Source organism: Pseudopipra pipra, chromosome 8 (assembly GCF_036250125.1).
Source record: "Pseudopipra pipra isolate bDixPip1 chromosome 8, bDixPip1.hap1, whole genome shotgun sequence".
NCBI lineage: Eukaryota > Metazoa > Chordata > Aves > Passeriformes > Pipridae > Pseudopipra > Pseudopipra pipra.
This window is the reverse complement of record NC_087556.1, coordinates 24,778,281-24,791,349: the sequence shown is the minus strand read 5'-3', so window position 1 is coordinate 24,791,349 and position 13,069 is coordinate 24,778,281. Positions and strand designations below refer to the sequence as shown.

Genomic DNA, 13,069 nt, shown 5'->3' with positions numbered 1-13,069 from the left:
TGCACAGTTAAATCCTAATAAATATTCTTCCCTCATAAAAATAATGGACCAGTCTCTCTCTGGGCATTGTTTTTCTTTTTTCATGTGAAAAAAAATATATTCCTAGAGCTTGGTAGGAAATAAACAAGCAAGTAAAAACCTCAAATGGGTATTAAAACTACCAATGCCTATTTAAAGAACCCAAGAGAAGCACAAAAGGAAAGTGCAGCAATCAATAGAAAACATGGAAATGCTTCCTTAGCCCTCAAGCTGGACATTGAATCTGTGCAGTGACAAACCCCACGGGGCAGCCTCAGGGGTCTCACCTGCTCCTTCCTGTAGCCCTTGCAGCTACTGCTCAGCCGACAGCACAGCCTTCAGAATACGGAGAGGGACAAAGGCAAGTGGAAGCCAGATTTCCTCCTGCCAGAAGCTCTGTGTAAGGAAAGGGAAGCCTCCTTGTGCCTCCAACCCCCTCCTGGCCACAGCCCAGACAAACGCTGAACAGACTGACAGCACTCCACCATTTCAATGAGCAGCCAAAGCGTTGCTGGCCTTTAGACATAAAATTTGAGAGACAAACACGCGTTGGAGAGAAAAAATGAATGACAAGGACCCCAAAGAGAGTATTTCCCACTTATTTTTCATTTTGATCTACTTTTAGTAACTTCAGATAAGCTACTCGTTTAACCACTTGAACCCAAAAGGACATGGGTGGGTTTCATCTATGTGAAACATCTCACGACAGTCTGCTTTGGCAGATCGCAGCACAATATGGCCAGTTCTAAAATCTGTCATTACCTAATTCTCATGTCCTGGCATAAGCTGATAAAGCCACTTGCGCCCCATCCCCACCTGTGACCCAAGATTTCTTAGTTTCCAGAGTAATAAATCCTGCTAGTTTCTGTAGGCATCTTTATGTTGTAGAGTCAGCGTGGACTCAACTCCCTAATGATGGGAAACCACAACACTAAAACTGCTGTGGGACATTCTTTGTTGTCACTTTTTCCACCTGTGGCATCAAACTCCAGAACAACAGCCAGATCTCCAAACAGCCTCCATTGCTTGGCTCCACTGCAGTCAGAAAAAGGATATTAAATATGGAGACAGGGTTGCAATCAGCCTTTCTGAGGAAATAATAACCTGGGAAATTCTGAGTCATGCTGATTTGTGATCAAGGACTGTGACTGAGATACCAAAAAAAGGAATTGAATCAGATTTTCATGGCTGTGTCAGAATGAATTAATTCTCCTCATATAACTGGAAAAGATTTAACATCACAGAAGCATTTTTAGCATGACAGCAGGATATGGATGCTGTGGTAAAGAAGAAAACATGATTATTGGTCTGGAGAGATTGACAGTAAGGAACGATAAAAAAGAACTAAATATACCATAAAATAATAGCTTAGTCAAAGAGCTGCCACCAGGAACATCCTGAGGAGGGGACAGCAATTGTATCTGGCACTACTGGTTTCAAAAATGCCCCAGGAAATGCTTATGCCAGAATAACCAACAGTGACACATCCCCATGAGAGATGACAAAGTTACCTTTAAGTCTATCCAGAATAGTTTAAGAAGCTCCCACCAAGGTCCTACTGGGAAAATCTACTGTTGGTTTTCCCCCTTCTGCTAAAGATATAGAACATGGCTGCCTGGCTTTCTCCAGTGGTCACCATTCACCCCTGTGTCTGTCTCAGAGAGGGGTTAAGATACTTTTTCTCACTTTTTGTGGCTGTCAGCAAAATTCTTAAAGCAAATCAGATGTCACTCTGAACCTAGCTGAACCAAAGTCAGGTTATTTCAATTTCAAATGTTTGCCCATAGCAACTATTCAGGTTAGCACAACTAGTTCTTTTTAAAGCCATGTTTGCAATTAATTTGCATTAATTTTCTAGGTTGTCCATTGCAATTAAACCCTCTGGAGGAAAAATATTTCACTCAGGACATATTTCAAAGATGGTTGCTTGGTTTTCTTTCTCAGCCAAGCAAGCTAGAGATGCTGCTAAGCGGAAGATTAGACTCTGAAGTGCAACTCAATAGACAAGTGTTTATCTGGCAGCAAATTCCACAGACTGAGGAGTGTGAAATCCCCACTGCAAAGCACTGACAAATAAAGGAGTATCTCCTCTCTCCTCACACAGCCAGCTCACCTTCCTCAAAACACTCCTTTGATACTTAGTTCTGTCGATGTTTATCACTAGAAAAAGACTTCCATAATAAATTAACTATATGACGAAAAGAACCATTGCATGAAGAGGAATAGGTGTTATCAAGAACAGAACTAAAAGCCACCAATCTAATTCAGGACATAAGAAACAAATCTCAGATTGTTCCCCATGTGTTGTTTTTCTCGTGTATCTTCATGATCCCTATGATAGAGAGACTGTCAGTAGTACGTACTTGACCTGATAAAAGAGCTCACTTATCTTCAAGGAACATGCCAGATATCCATGGTGACCCATACAAAATAATTCGAACACACCTAACACTCTGTGCTGTCCAGATAAGGGGAGGGGGGGAGGAGGGGGAAGAAAAAAGGACCAAAGCCTTTGGGTTATGAATTGTCAACACAAAATCCAAATGGGGCCAGTGATTTACAAGTGTAAATCGAACCTTAGTGCAAGTAAAGAAGCCAGGCAAGAAACAGGTGGTATCTCAGACACAGAGTTGTCCTTGTGTCACCCACCAACATAACCTGATCTCTCTTGGCCAAACCTGTCCTCCTTTCACAGCTTTCAGACAGCAGTTCACCCTATTTCCATGTTTTCATCTTCCCAATCCCCTGTGTCAGGTATCTGGACCCCTCCTGCACAGAAACCTGCCATGTTTTCCAAGAAGAGCAAGTACTGCTTGGACGAAACATTCCTGCCTCCCCTCCAACTTCAACAGTGTGTTCAGCCCTCTCTGCTCATGTTCATCTCTCTCTTCCTCCTTTTAAAAGAGTCTTCGCTTCTCAGAAAAACCATTAAGCACAGAGCCTAATCCCTGCATAACCATTGATTACTGATTAACCACAGACTGCAGGTTTTGACCTAGCAAGCCCTGCACAGAACCCAGTAACAAGCAGATGGCAAAAAGATCTAGCAAAGCCCTTAAGCCCATCTCTATCTTTAGGAATGTGAATTAACATACTTACTCAAGCATACACCTGATTTCTGGCATACCATACAAGTACATATGCATTGAGGTGGGTAGGTAGTTAACCATCCTGCTGAATTTGGGCCCTGCAGTCTATGCAGTCTTCTTTTCTTACCAGCTGAAGATGGGTTCCTACTCTCCAACTGGAAACTACACAACTTTAAAAAAATAGTATTTTACTTCCCACTTGAATTTTTACTCCACCAGCTTTCATACTTTAGTCTGCCAACACAGAGCACCCTCTGACTCACCATCAGATTGTTATTTTGACTTCTCGTAGCTTATCTGTTTTTTACGGAGCATTGGTCTTTTAGGTCTCACATCCAAAACTGAAGCACTAGAAATTATCATACAAATAGTCATAATAGTGATTATGGCCTAAAACCAAATTATTTCTGTATTTCTCTTGAGTGAGCAATTAGGTTGAGTCGAAATTGTCAGTCCTTGCAGCTCCACAGAGAAATTCTCCATCAGTTCAGTTTTCTGTCCAACTGTTTCTAGCTCTGACCTTCAGCATGAAGCCAATTTTCTTCCACCTGGCAAAGTGGTATTATAGACAAGATTCAAATACTCTACCATGTTAGGAATGAAGCAATAAAAAAGTGCTTTGACAAATGTAGGCAGCATCAAGACTCACCTGACACAAGCATACACATTCCAGTGCATGGAATAACTGAATCAGATCTATCTAGAGCAAACAAGGCCTAGAAACCAAAGGGGTTTCTACAAGGGGTAGAAACCAAAAGGACTGGTGTTTTTGTCAGAAAGATGCTTTCACACAAGCCGTGTTGGGATAACAGCAGTTTGCTGATGCCTGTGAAAGGCTCAGGAGAGTGATGGCTGCTGCCTACAAACACCAGAGAGGGCAATGAAAATCAACCGGGGAAACACCATTGCAGAATGAGGAGAAAATACAAATGTCTGTGGAAATGCATTGAAAATTTATCACCAGTCTCCTGGTTCCAGTGAACACCTATGGGGTTCTGAAGTGCTGGGGTCTTCTGGCCCTGGGCAGGCAGAAGAGGGAATGCTCTGCATTACAGATTTTAGAGGCTTCAGATCTTTCCATGCAAGTGGTGCAGTACCTATTGGCACAGTACCAGCACGGGAATAGGATTATTGGATTCAAAAGGCTTTTTCCCTGGAGTGGTCTTTATCCTCTTAAAAAGATAGAGCAGTTAAACATTTTTTTTTTTCCTGAAGAGAATTAATTGTCTGGGAAGGGTCACACCGGTAGCCAGATGCATCACAAGAGATTTCCATCTTCTTAAACACACCAGCCACAGCCACTGGCCAGCAATCTGTTTTATCAGTCTTTTACACCCAGCTACAGACTAAAAATTTACCAATATCAAATAAGTTTCATTTCAAAATCTAATATGAGCAGATGGAATGGATTTTTCTTTTAAATATTTTTAAAGGGCTTTAACATCAAAACAATGCTAATGTCTGAGAATCAAAACTAGTGACTGGACATACTGTTCTAGCCTATAAACATGGAGTGCTTTGTACAAATTTCACTAAGTTCTGCCAACATTACCTGCTATAATTCCCAAGACAACAGGAGGAAGTGCTTACCTAGTGCATGTCAGTACAAGGCATGATATTTTCACCAAATGCCACAACACAGGGGAAAGATGTAAAAAACATTGTCAGTAGAACATATCATGAAAATGTGATTAAGTGAGAGTCATAGAAAAATGCAAGATCCAGATCTTCCTAAATGTCTGAACAGAAGAGAGGAGTCCAGCATCTCACTGAGCACAGCACCTTGCCAGATCAGCTGCATCATAAGCAAGAGATGATCTGCCTCAAAATCAGGACTTGATTCAACACAAATAGATTACCTTAGAGAACAGAAGTAGTAGCTCAGTATGCCTAAAGATGATCTAGTGAATGGCATCCCTTGCCCATGGCAAGGGGGTTGGAACCAGATGATCTTTAAGCTTCCTTCAAATGCAAACCATTCCATGATTCTATGCTTCTGTGAAGGAGAGGTTCTGGTTTGATTCAGCACAGCTTCCCTGAGTCAAAATGTTTTGTTTTCTTCAGGACAAGCCAGGCAACATCTGAAGGAGCTTCTGCTGCTCAGTGTTTGGCCAAAAAGAAGGGATGAATGAGCAAAAAACAGGGTTATATTCTGCTCACAGTGTAAAACCAGAGCAACTCCACAGGTGGCTGCAAGTTTAGGCTGGTAAAACGGAGAGTAGAGTTGGCCTATCGATAATGACTTCTAGTCTGAATCCAACAACAACAGTTCTGCTTACACAGCTTGGTCAATAAAAAAAAAAAAAGGAGACTTTGGACTACAGAGACATCTCATTTTTAGCTCTGTTGCCGATACGGATGGAAAAGCCAATTTTATTTTATTAAAGGTGTTAAACTTTTTTAATAACTTAGACACCTACAGGGATAAAAATTCACATCCTCTGTACAGTAAATTGCATATTCAGCAGCTGTGATGCCAATTAGACATTGAAATGACAAAGTGCTATCTCACGCCAGCAGAGACATACTGTACAGGGACGGTGTTTAGCTTTATCATGTAAGCACTGTTTAGCTGTCATCTGTCATATAGGCTTAAGGGAAAGGCTCTCCACAGCTGGAATAGCTGGAATTGCAAGATTAGCACAATAAATTGTTATACTTTCACCAGATCACTCAATTCACATCCAAAACTCACCTCCAGCTCCAACTTACACCGGAGTAAATGCACTCTTTTTGTCAAGCTATAGCTTTATAAATGAAGAGGAATTAGCATTAGGGTCCAAGGTTTGAACAGTATAAACTATTTAGCTGAATATTTTTGAGAAAGGCATTGAGAAAAGTGCAAAGATTAATTTCTTCTACCAACATATTCTCCATATTCTACTTTTTTTTTTAAAGACATTTATTACCTACAGATTTACAACAGGAATCACATTAGACAAACTAAGGAAAATACAATTATATGTGGCATTATCCATTAGAGAATGTCTTTAAAAAAAGATACCTTATTCCAATTGTTTAAATCAAAAATCAAAAATCTTTGCTAACATAAGGAATTCTTCAAAACGTCTCTCTAAAGAATACACTGCTCCATAAATTGTATATTATTATTATCTAAGGCCCTGTCTATGCTAGAAACTTCTGTAACAAACTATAGCTGAGTAATAAATTCAGTATACATTCAATTATTCAGGTAGTTTATACCTTTATTAGAAGTAAAAGAAAGTCAAAGCCCTTTTAATTGGAACCACTGTTTCTAGACTACACTCTCCACACTTCCAACACTCAGTAAAGGCAAGATAAACTTCTTAGTCTAAACCAGCAACATTTACCTCCTTAAAGCAACAGCCAAATCAATCATCACAACAGATATTTAATGTGAGGACACCACTTTTTTTTAGCAGAGAGGCCTACCTTTGCAGTGTCAGCATCTGAACTACAGAATACACATACGTGTAACGTAAACACCACTTAAAATTGTCAGAGTTTTCATATTTCCTTGGGGTTTTATGAGTAACATGGAAATATTACTATATAGACCTTCTTGCCTGTGTTAGGAACAATATTTCAGCTTAATAGAACTAACGGAACTTTATAGCACAGAATAGATTTTTCCACTGTTCATTCTGTCTCGTTACAGTCTTCATTTTTGCTCAGTCTGGGCAATAAAAGCCAGACTAATCCCTTCTGAATTTATTCCTACCCAGGAACACTTGTAGGCTTTCCTGATGCTGATGTGGACATTTTGTGAATATAATGTGTCCAATAGCACATTAGGTGCCAGATTTTGTTCTTTCTATTCACCTGTGGCAATGTCTGCACTCCCCAAGCAGTCCTGCTAAGGCAAAGGTGGTTTGGGTGAAAGCAACAGGTTATCCCGTGAGCAAGGCTGAGAAAATATATGTAACATGCACAGCCTCTGTGCAACTTTGTAATTCAACACCTCATCGAGTCCCAGAGAAGCCTGAAATGCTGATCCCTCGGAGACCTTATTCTATTTGGCATCTCTCTGTTCTGACTTACTTGCTATTTTCCATTCAGCTGCTCAGCCCAAATGCCCCACGCTGATGGTACAGGTAGCAGGAGGGCAGGGCAGGGGCATGTTGCCTTCCCCAGGCTCATGGGCACAAAGTCTCCACTGTTTACAGTCAAACACACAAAGCAGAAAAAAACCCACTGCATGCACACGGCCAAGAGGAGCTCTGATCTGCTTGAAAGTGCTGTGTCCAGCAGTCTTATCATCACAACCAAGACAGGCAGACCTGGAGGACAGACAGACTTTCAAGCACAAGGAGTTGCCTTGGGGCTGTGGGTAACTTTCGGGTGCCTATTGCATCTGAAAAAATACCTCCCTCCAGAGGTGCTAAGGCAAAGCAGGGATTAATTAAAATGCCAAGAGATTAGTTATTTATTAAACTGTTTTCATATTTGTAGCTGTGTTAGAGAGCTTCCTGCAGCTGCCATAGAGACAACAGCTACAGATAATAAAACTTTATGAGCAGTTTAAATTCTCTCTCACCTTAGGAGATGCAGAAAAACAGGGACAACTGACTGTTTGCAGGTCTTCTGTATCTTGCCTTCATTAAGCAGGACTCTATTTAAGCACTTATGCTTTTCCATCAGATAGTCACAGACTTCCAGAGAAAGGATAAATAGTTTACAGCTTCCACTTTCAACAATACCCTATAAAAACACACTGCAGTCATATCTGATTATCCAATTTTGTTTAGTGCAAAGCTCTCTCAGCAGATCAGTCTGCTTATTTGCACGTGTCAGAAGAGCAACAGAAATGGATTCCCGTGGGCAATGGAAAATAAGCTTTGCACTTGGAAAATAAAATAGTAATAACCACACAGTAAAACTGCAGATGCATGGGATAAATTAGATTTATCATCAGTCTTATACCATTCACACTTGAAATTTGCCCATAAATCTACCTCAATTGAGGCTTATTTAATGTTTCTTCTAAATGTGGCCTGGAGCTAGAGATTCAATCTGTGTAAGAACTGACAAGAGAAAAAAAAAAAAAACCAAACATTTCTTTCTTTCTTTCTTTCCCCACAAAATGTGTAACTTCTTGTCAAACAGACACCAGCTTGAGTCTCAAGATGGGTACATTTCCATTCGGGATCAGTTCACATTTTAATTTTTGATACATTGCAAACATAAAGCAACAAGAAGCTAGGAAGGGAATACGGAGAAAGAAGAGATTTCTCAAATATCTAATATAATATACAACACTGCTAGTGAATTCTACTAGGATCTGTCTATACATTTATGACTGAAGTATATATTTATATTATTTCGACTTCAAGTAAATCTAATACATGCATATTTAATATGTATGCATTTAAATTTTCTCATTTTGCAAAGTCTTACTAGGTTTTTTACATATTTTATATTTACAAGATGTGGTGAGACAGCTTTCAACAGGTGCCTCTCAGTGTGCCAATCTAAATAAAATTATCCTTGGTTTTCAAAGCCTGTGCTGGTAAAAGAACAAGAATACTTTGAAATACTGCATGAATGAAAATACAGAATGGATGGGAGAAGAGTGTGAACAGAGTAATAAATGGTAAAGGGGTTTGCTTGCTGACCATCCTAGCAATGAATGGGGCTAAGGAAAATGAGTAGACCATTCCTCACATTACCACACTGGAAACACAGGGTGAGTAGAGAGGTATACTGGAATTATAATTGCTTTGCAGTCCCATTTTTCTGTACTTTTAGAGCACATGCACTGTGCTTTGAAAGAAAAGACAGTAGGTGATAGGACTAGACAATCTTCATAGGGCCTTTCCAATCTTAACCATTCTGAAATCCTGTACTGCAGTGTCACTGCCAAAACAATGGGGTGATTTTCAAAAAGGCACCATGGGACAGGCAAACCTGGAGTCCCCCACCAAAAGGTAAAGGAAAATCCTGTAAACACACATTATGCTGTAATGTACACATCATTGAGGGAAGCTGTCACCCTTGCTGTTCTTCAGTGAATCCACAGAAAGTGTATATGCCAGGCTCACTAGCCAAGACCTTGAAAGAAGCAGGTTAATGTGAGACAACACCATTTGGTTCCCATGAGCTGCCATCCTTCCTCCAGGTCTCTGAAAACACCAGGATTTAAACAGCTGGACCTTTCCTTTTTTTGATGCTTTATTATAGCAGCAAGGCAGCAGATTGCTTATATTCCATTTTTCTCGGACTTTTAAAAAAGTGTGAATGAGCATGTGTGTATGTTGAAGTGATAACATAAGGACAAGCCACATTTCTAGTAAACATTACTTTAAATTATCCTGGAATGCAAAAGTGCACTTGTGCAAAACTAGCTGCCCAAAAAGGGAAGTAGAGCTGTACACCATCCTGCCTGCAAGTTGAGCATGTCAGCAGGAGAGTCACTGTATAAGGGCATGTTTATAGGTCATGTAAACCTGCATCTACACTAAAACTCATCTCCTAAAACACAGAACATGCATGCACTCCATTGCAACAGCCTCCTCTATGCAAGCCCTCATACTGTGGCAGAAAACCACAGTATATGGTGGTCAGAGACCAGAGTCCTGGGTGAATTTAAGCCTTTCCATCTCTATAATGTGGGTAGAGGAGGGCAAGGAGTAGCCTCTCACCTGTGACTGTGTCAGCACTGTGAACCCCATCCCTGAAGCCACTTCAAGGCGGATTTAAGCCAGTCCCTCAATTTGACTCACTCCAGCAGTGACATGGCCCAACTCAGTTCAAATTCCCCTTGGCTGTGATGCAGTGGATGATGCAAGCCCTTTTCACCTGTTTTATTTCAAAATCTAGCCGGCAAAGAAGCTCCTTAAAGGGCTCTGCCTCTGAACACACAAGCAAGGGCAGTCGGACTCAGGAACATCTGTGACAGCCATATACACCTGTGCACTGACAGTATTAGTGACATGTGGGTAATTAGCAGTAAGGCTGATGCTGTGGGTAAAGCCATAAGCAGGAGGAAATGAAAAATGAAGGTACAAACCAGTTGCTTTTTAATGATGCCAGAGTGTTATGCAATGCCTGTGATGCAGACAGAGAGAGAGGCAGGGTTGAGTTGGGCAACAAGGCTGACAGCAGTTCTGAGTCAGGTGTCACTGCTGTACAACCTCTGGCAAATCATTTATTTCTCACAGGCTTTGCCCCCACTTTGTTCAAGTCTCTCAATTAAATCTGTAAGACAGGAACAATGTCACTCGATTTGGTCACCTTCCTGCTTTACTGGGTTCCGTATTTTAGCTGGAACTGATTTACCAGTGTAATGCAGATAAGCAAAACAAAAATGTGCAGTTTTGGAAGTTGTCACTTTTGGGAACATAAATGTACACTGTCCATTCTGCTGCAGAGCTGGGACCCTGCAGTGACACAGGACTTACTGCTGCAGGTCTTTGGGCAAGTCTCATATTGGAAGTCAAGTTACATCACTGGGAGTAGGAAGGGAGCAATTCTGCAATAAATAGAAAGACACCAGAAATCATAAAGCTTTTGATCGGACTCTTGGGTGAAATACACATAAAAGCAAGTGGAGGCAGTGCAGAGGTGCAGTATGACCCTGTAACCCTACAGGCATTAGAAAACAGTGAGGTTTAAAAACAAGGAACATGTTTGGGGTTAGGGGGAAATAAATCACCGAACTGGAATCTGAAAGGCTAGGCTCTTCTGTTCAACATACCACTGCAGCATCCCCAGCCTCTATCAGATGCCCTGCATGCCATACCAGGCCGAATTCAACCATATGTTTGTAGCTAAGCTATGAAATTCATTTGTCAAGTCCCAGGCGTTTTTGGCAAGATGTCCTGTACTATATGTGTGGTCTGCTACACTAAAACAGGCATGCAGAATGTTGTGGCGGGTATATCTATAGGATCCAGGGGCAGCACAGCCAACAATTTCCCTTCTCTGACTTTTAGTGCTGTTTAATAATGAATGCAGATAGAGAGACTTGGGGTCAAAGACGTTTCAGCACAGTTGCTAGGCTTAAAGCCTGCTGAAGGCTCCTGGAACAAGCTATAAACACGTATCTGAGCTCCATGCCAACTGTGTAAACTCAGAAGCTGCTTGCTTCATTCAGGAACTTCATGCCCACCAGAGTCATGAGCCTTTTGGACTGGAGGTAAGTCAGAGGCTGGCAAAAGTCACATTTCCCTCGTGAAAGGGGATGTGGAAGATGATCAGACAACGCAGGGGCGGATGACGGATAGGAAATGATTTCTCGGGTGTTTTGAAAGGAAACACATAATGCAGAGTTATGGACTCTCATTAATCAGGCAGAGCAGTCTGGAGGTGCCAAATCTCGCAAGAATAGACCAAAGACTTGGAGTCATTTGTAAACTCTTCCTAACTGAACCCTTTGTGTGACGCTTACCCAAATTCTACATCCCAATTCGAATATCACCACCTTGGCCTGTGAATAGTTGCCTAGTGGCTCTGATTCAAACTGATTCATAACAAAAGATAAATCTTTCTGCACCTAAAAAAAGAAAAAGCTGCTGAGAAATTCTTCAGTTCCTCTGCCTTGTGCTATCCTTGAGCCAGGAGTTTTTGCAACAAAGTCAGTCTCATTTCTTCATCTCCAGAACCCACATGCCTCTTCCTTACCATATAGGTAGCTACAAGCAGTCCTGCTACCAGATTTTTTAATACCGCACAGAATGCAGAAAGGAGGCAGAACTGTCAGAAAGAAGTTTCAATAAAGTTTTTCATATGTACCATAAAGTCATCACTCTAAGAGAGATTAGCAGACTGCATGACAGGAAATAGCCAAGATCTCTGATCTTCAGAAGGAACTTCAACTTCTGAAGATCAGCAGGTACTATCTAACCTTTTCCATGCTGAAAACAAGAGCCATGAAATTACTGTTACATGGAGAAGTGCTGCGATTTGCCTCCCAGTGAATCTAAGGTTGCATGCTGACAAATCAAACTCCTCTGTGAAAGCAACATTTTGGAAAAACCAGCCACAGTGTTGCTCAGGTAATTTGGAAGACAGCCATGTTTCAAATCTGTCCATTTAACCAGCCAGAAAATCATAACAGTACCATCCAGGAAGAATTTATCCACAGCACGTAAAATGCACTTTCCTGCTATGGCATGGGGAAAGCAGAAAATGAGATAAAAATAAAGTCTTACAAGGTATATGACACACTCCAGGCTCTGAGCTCTGACAAAGCAACACCTCTGAGCAGAAATCCACTTACTTAGAGATGGCTTCTAGTGCTATACTGCAGCAGCTGTTTCCCACCTCCCACTGGTGTTATATTTACCTGCTGCGTTTCAAATACCCACTGATCCAGGCTGAGGCTGTGAGATGCTCTGGGGAGGAACAACAGCTGCTTCCCTGCATCTGTCCCAGCCCAGAGAGGGGACAGGCCCTGTCAGGTTCAGCATCATCCCTGCACATTTGGACCCAGGTACTCACCTAAGAGCTGCACTCCACGGGTGAGTCCATAGACATCGATCAAAGCCCAGAGGGGCTCTGCTGTTCTCACCCCACTGAAGAAGAGCATCGCAGTGGAGTCATTCACTCGATAGAAAACCCGTCCCTTCTTGTCCACCCAGAAGGCTATGATGTTTCCCTCATTTGCAAACTCTTCTGGCAGAGCCTTGGCCCAAAACCCACTTTGGGAAACCAAGTCAGGGCACGCATACTTCGGCAGAGTGTCAGGGTTAATCCTCGATGGATCTTTGGAAGTAAAGCCAAGTCGAAGAGCCCCACTCCAGCAACACTGCTTTTTAGTGATCTGCAAAGATAACAGCAGCAATAACAGCATCTGGCACTTGAACATCTACTTTAACACTACCAGCTCTATGCATCAAACACTGGTGGCCAGCGTGCAGATGACCCTACCAGATTTAGGAAACATTTTACACACCAAACACTGCTGTAGCTTTTTCAGCTGCAAGCAGCAATGCTGCACACTTAGGATACAATGCCCACATTTAGAACTACATACATCA

At 41.6% G+C, this 13,069-nt stretch overlaps 1 protein-coding gene across 5 annotated transcripts in view; it reads right to left on the bottom strand.

The window, feature by feature from the left end:
* Positions 1 to 13,069, bottom strand: part of NEURL1 (neuralized E3 ubiquitin protein ligase 1) — a 151,629-nt gene that overhangs the window by 45,342 nt on the left and 93,218 nt on the right. For all 5 annotated transcript variants that reach the window (XM_064663225.1, XM_064663227.1, XM_064663229.1 and 2 more), the window contains one exon: positions 12,531 to 12,852. In XM_064663225.1, the coding sequence (XP_064519295.1) occupies positions 12,531 to 12,852 (322 nt within the window). The remainder of the gene's footprint in view (positions 1 to 12,530; positions 12,853 to 13,069) is intronic.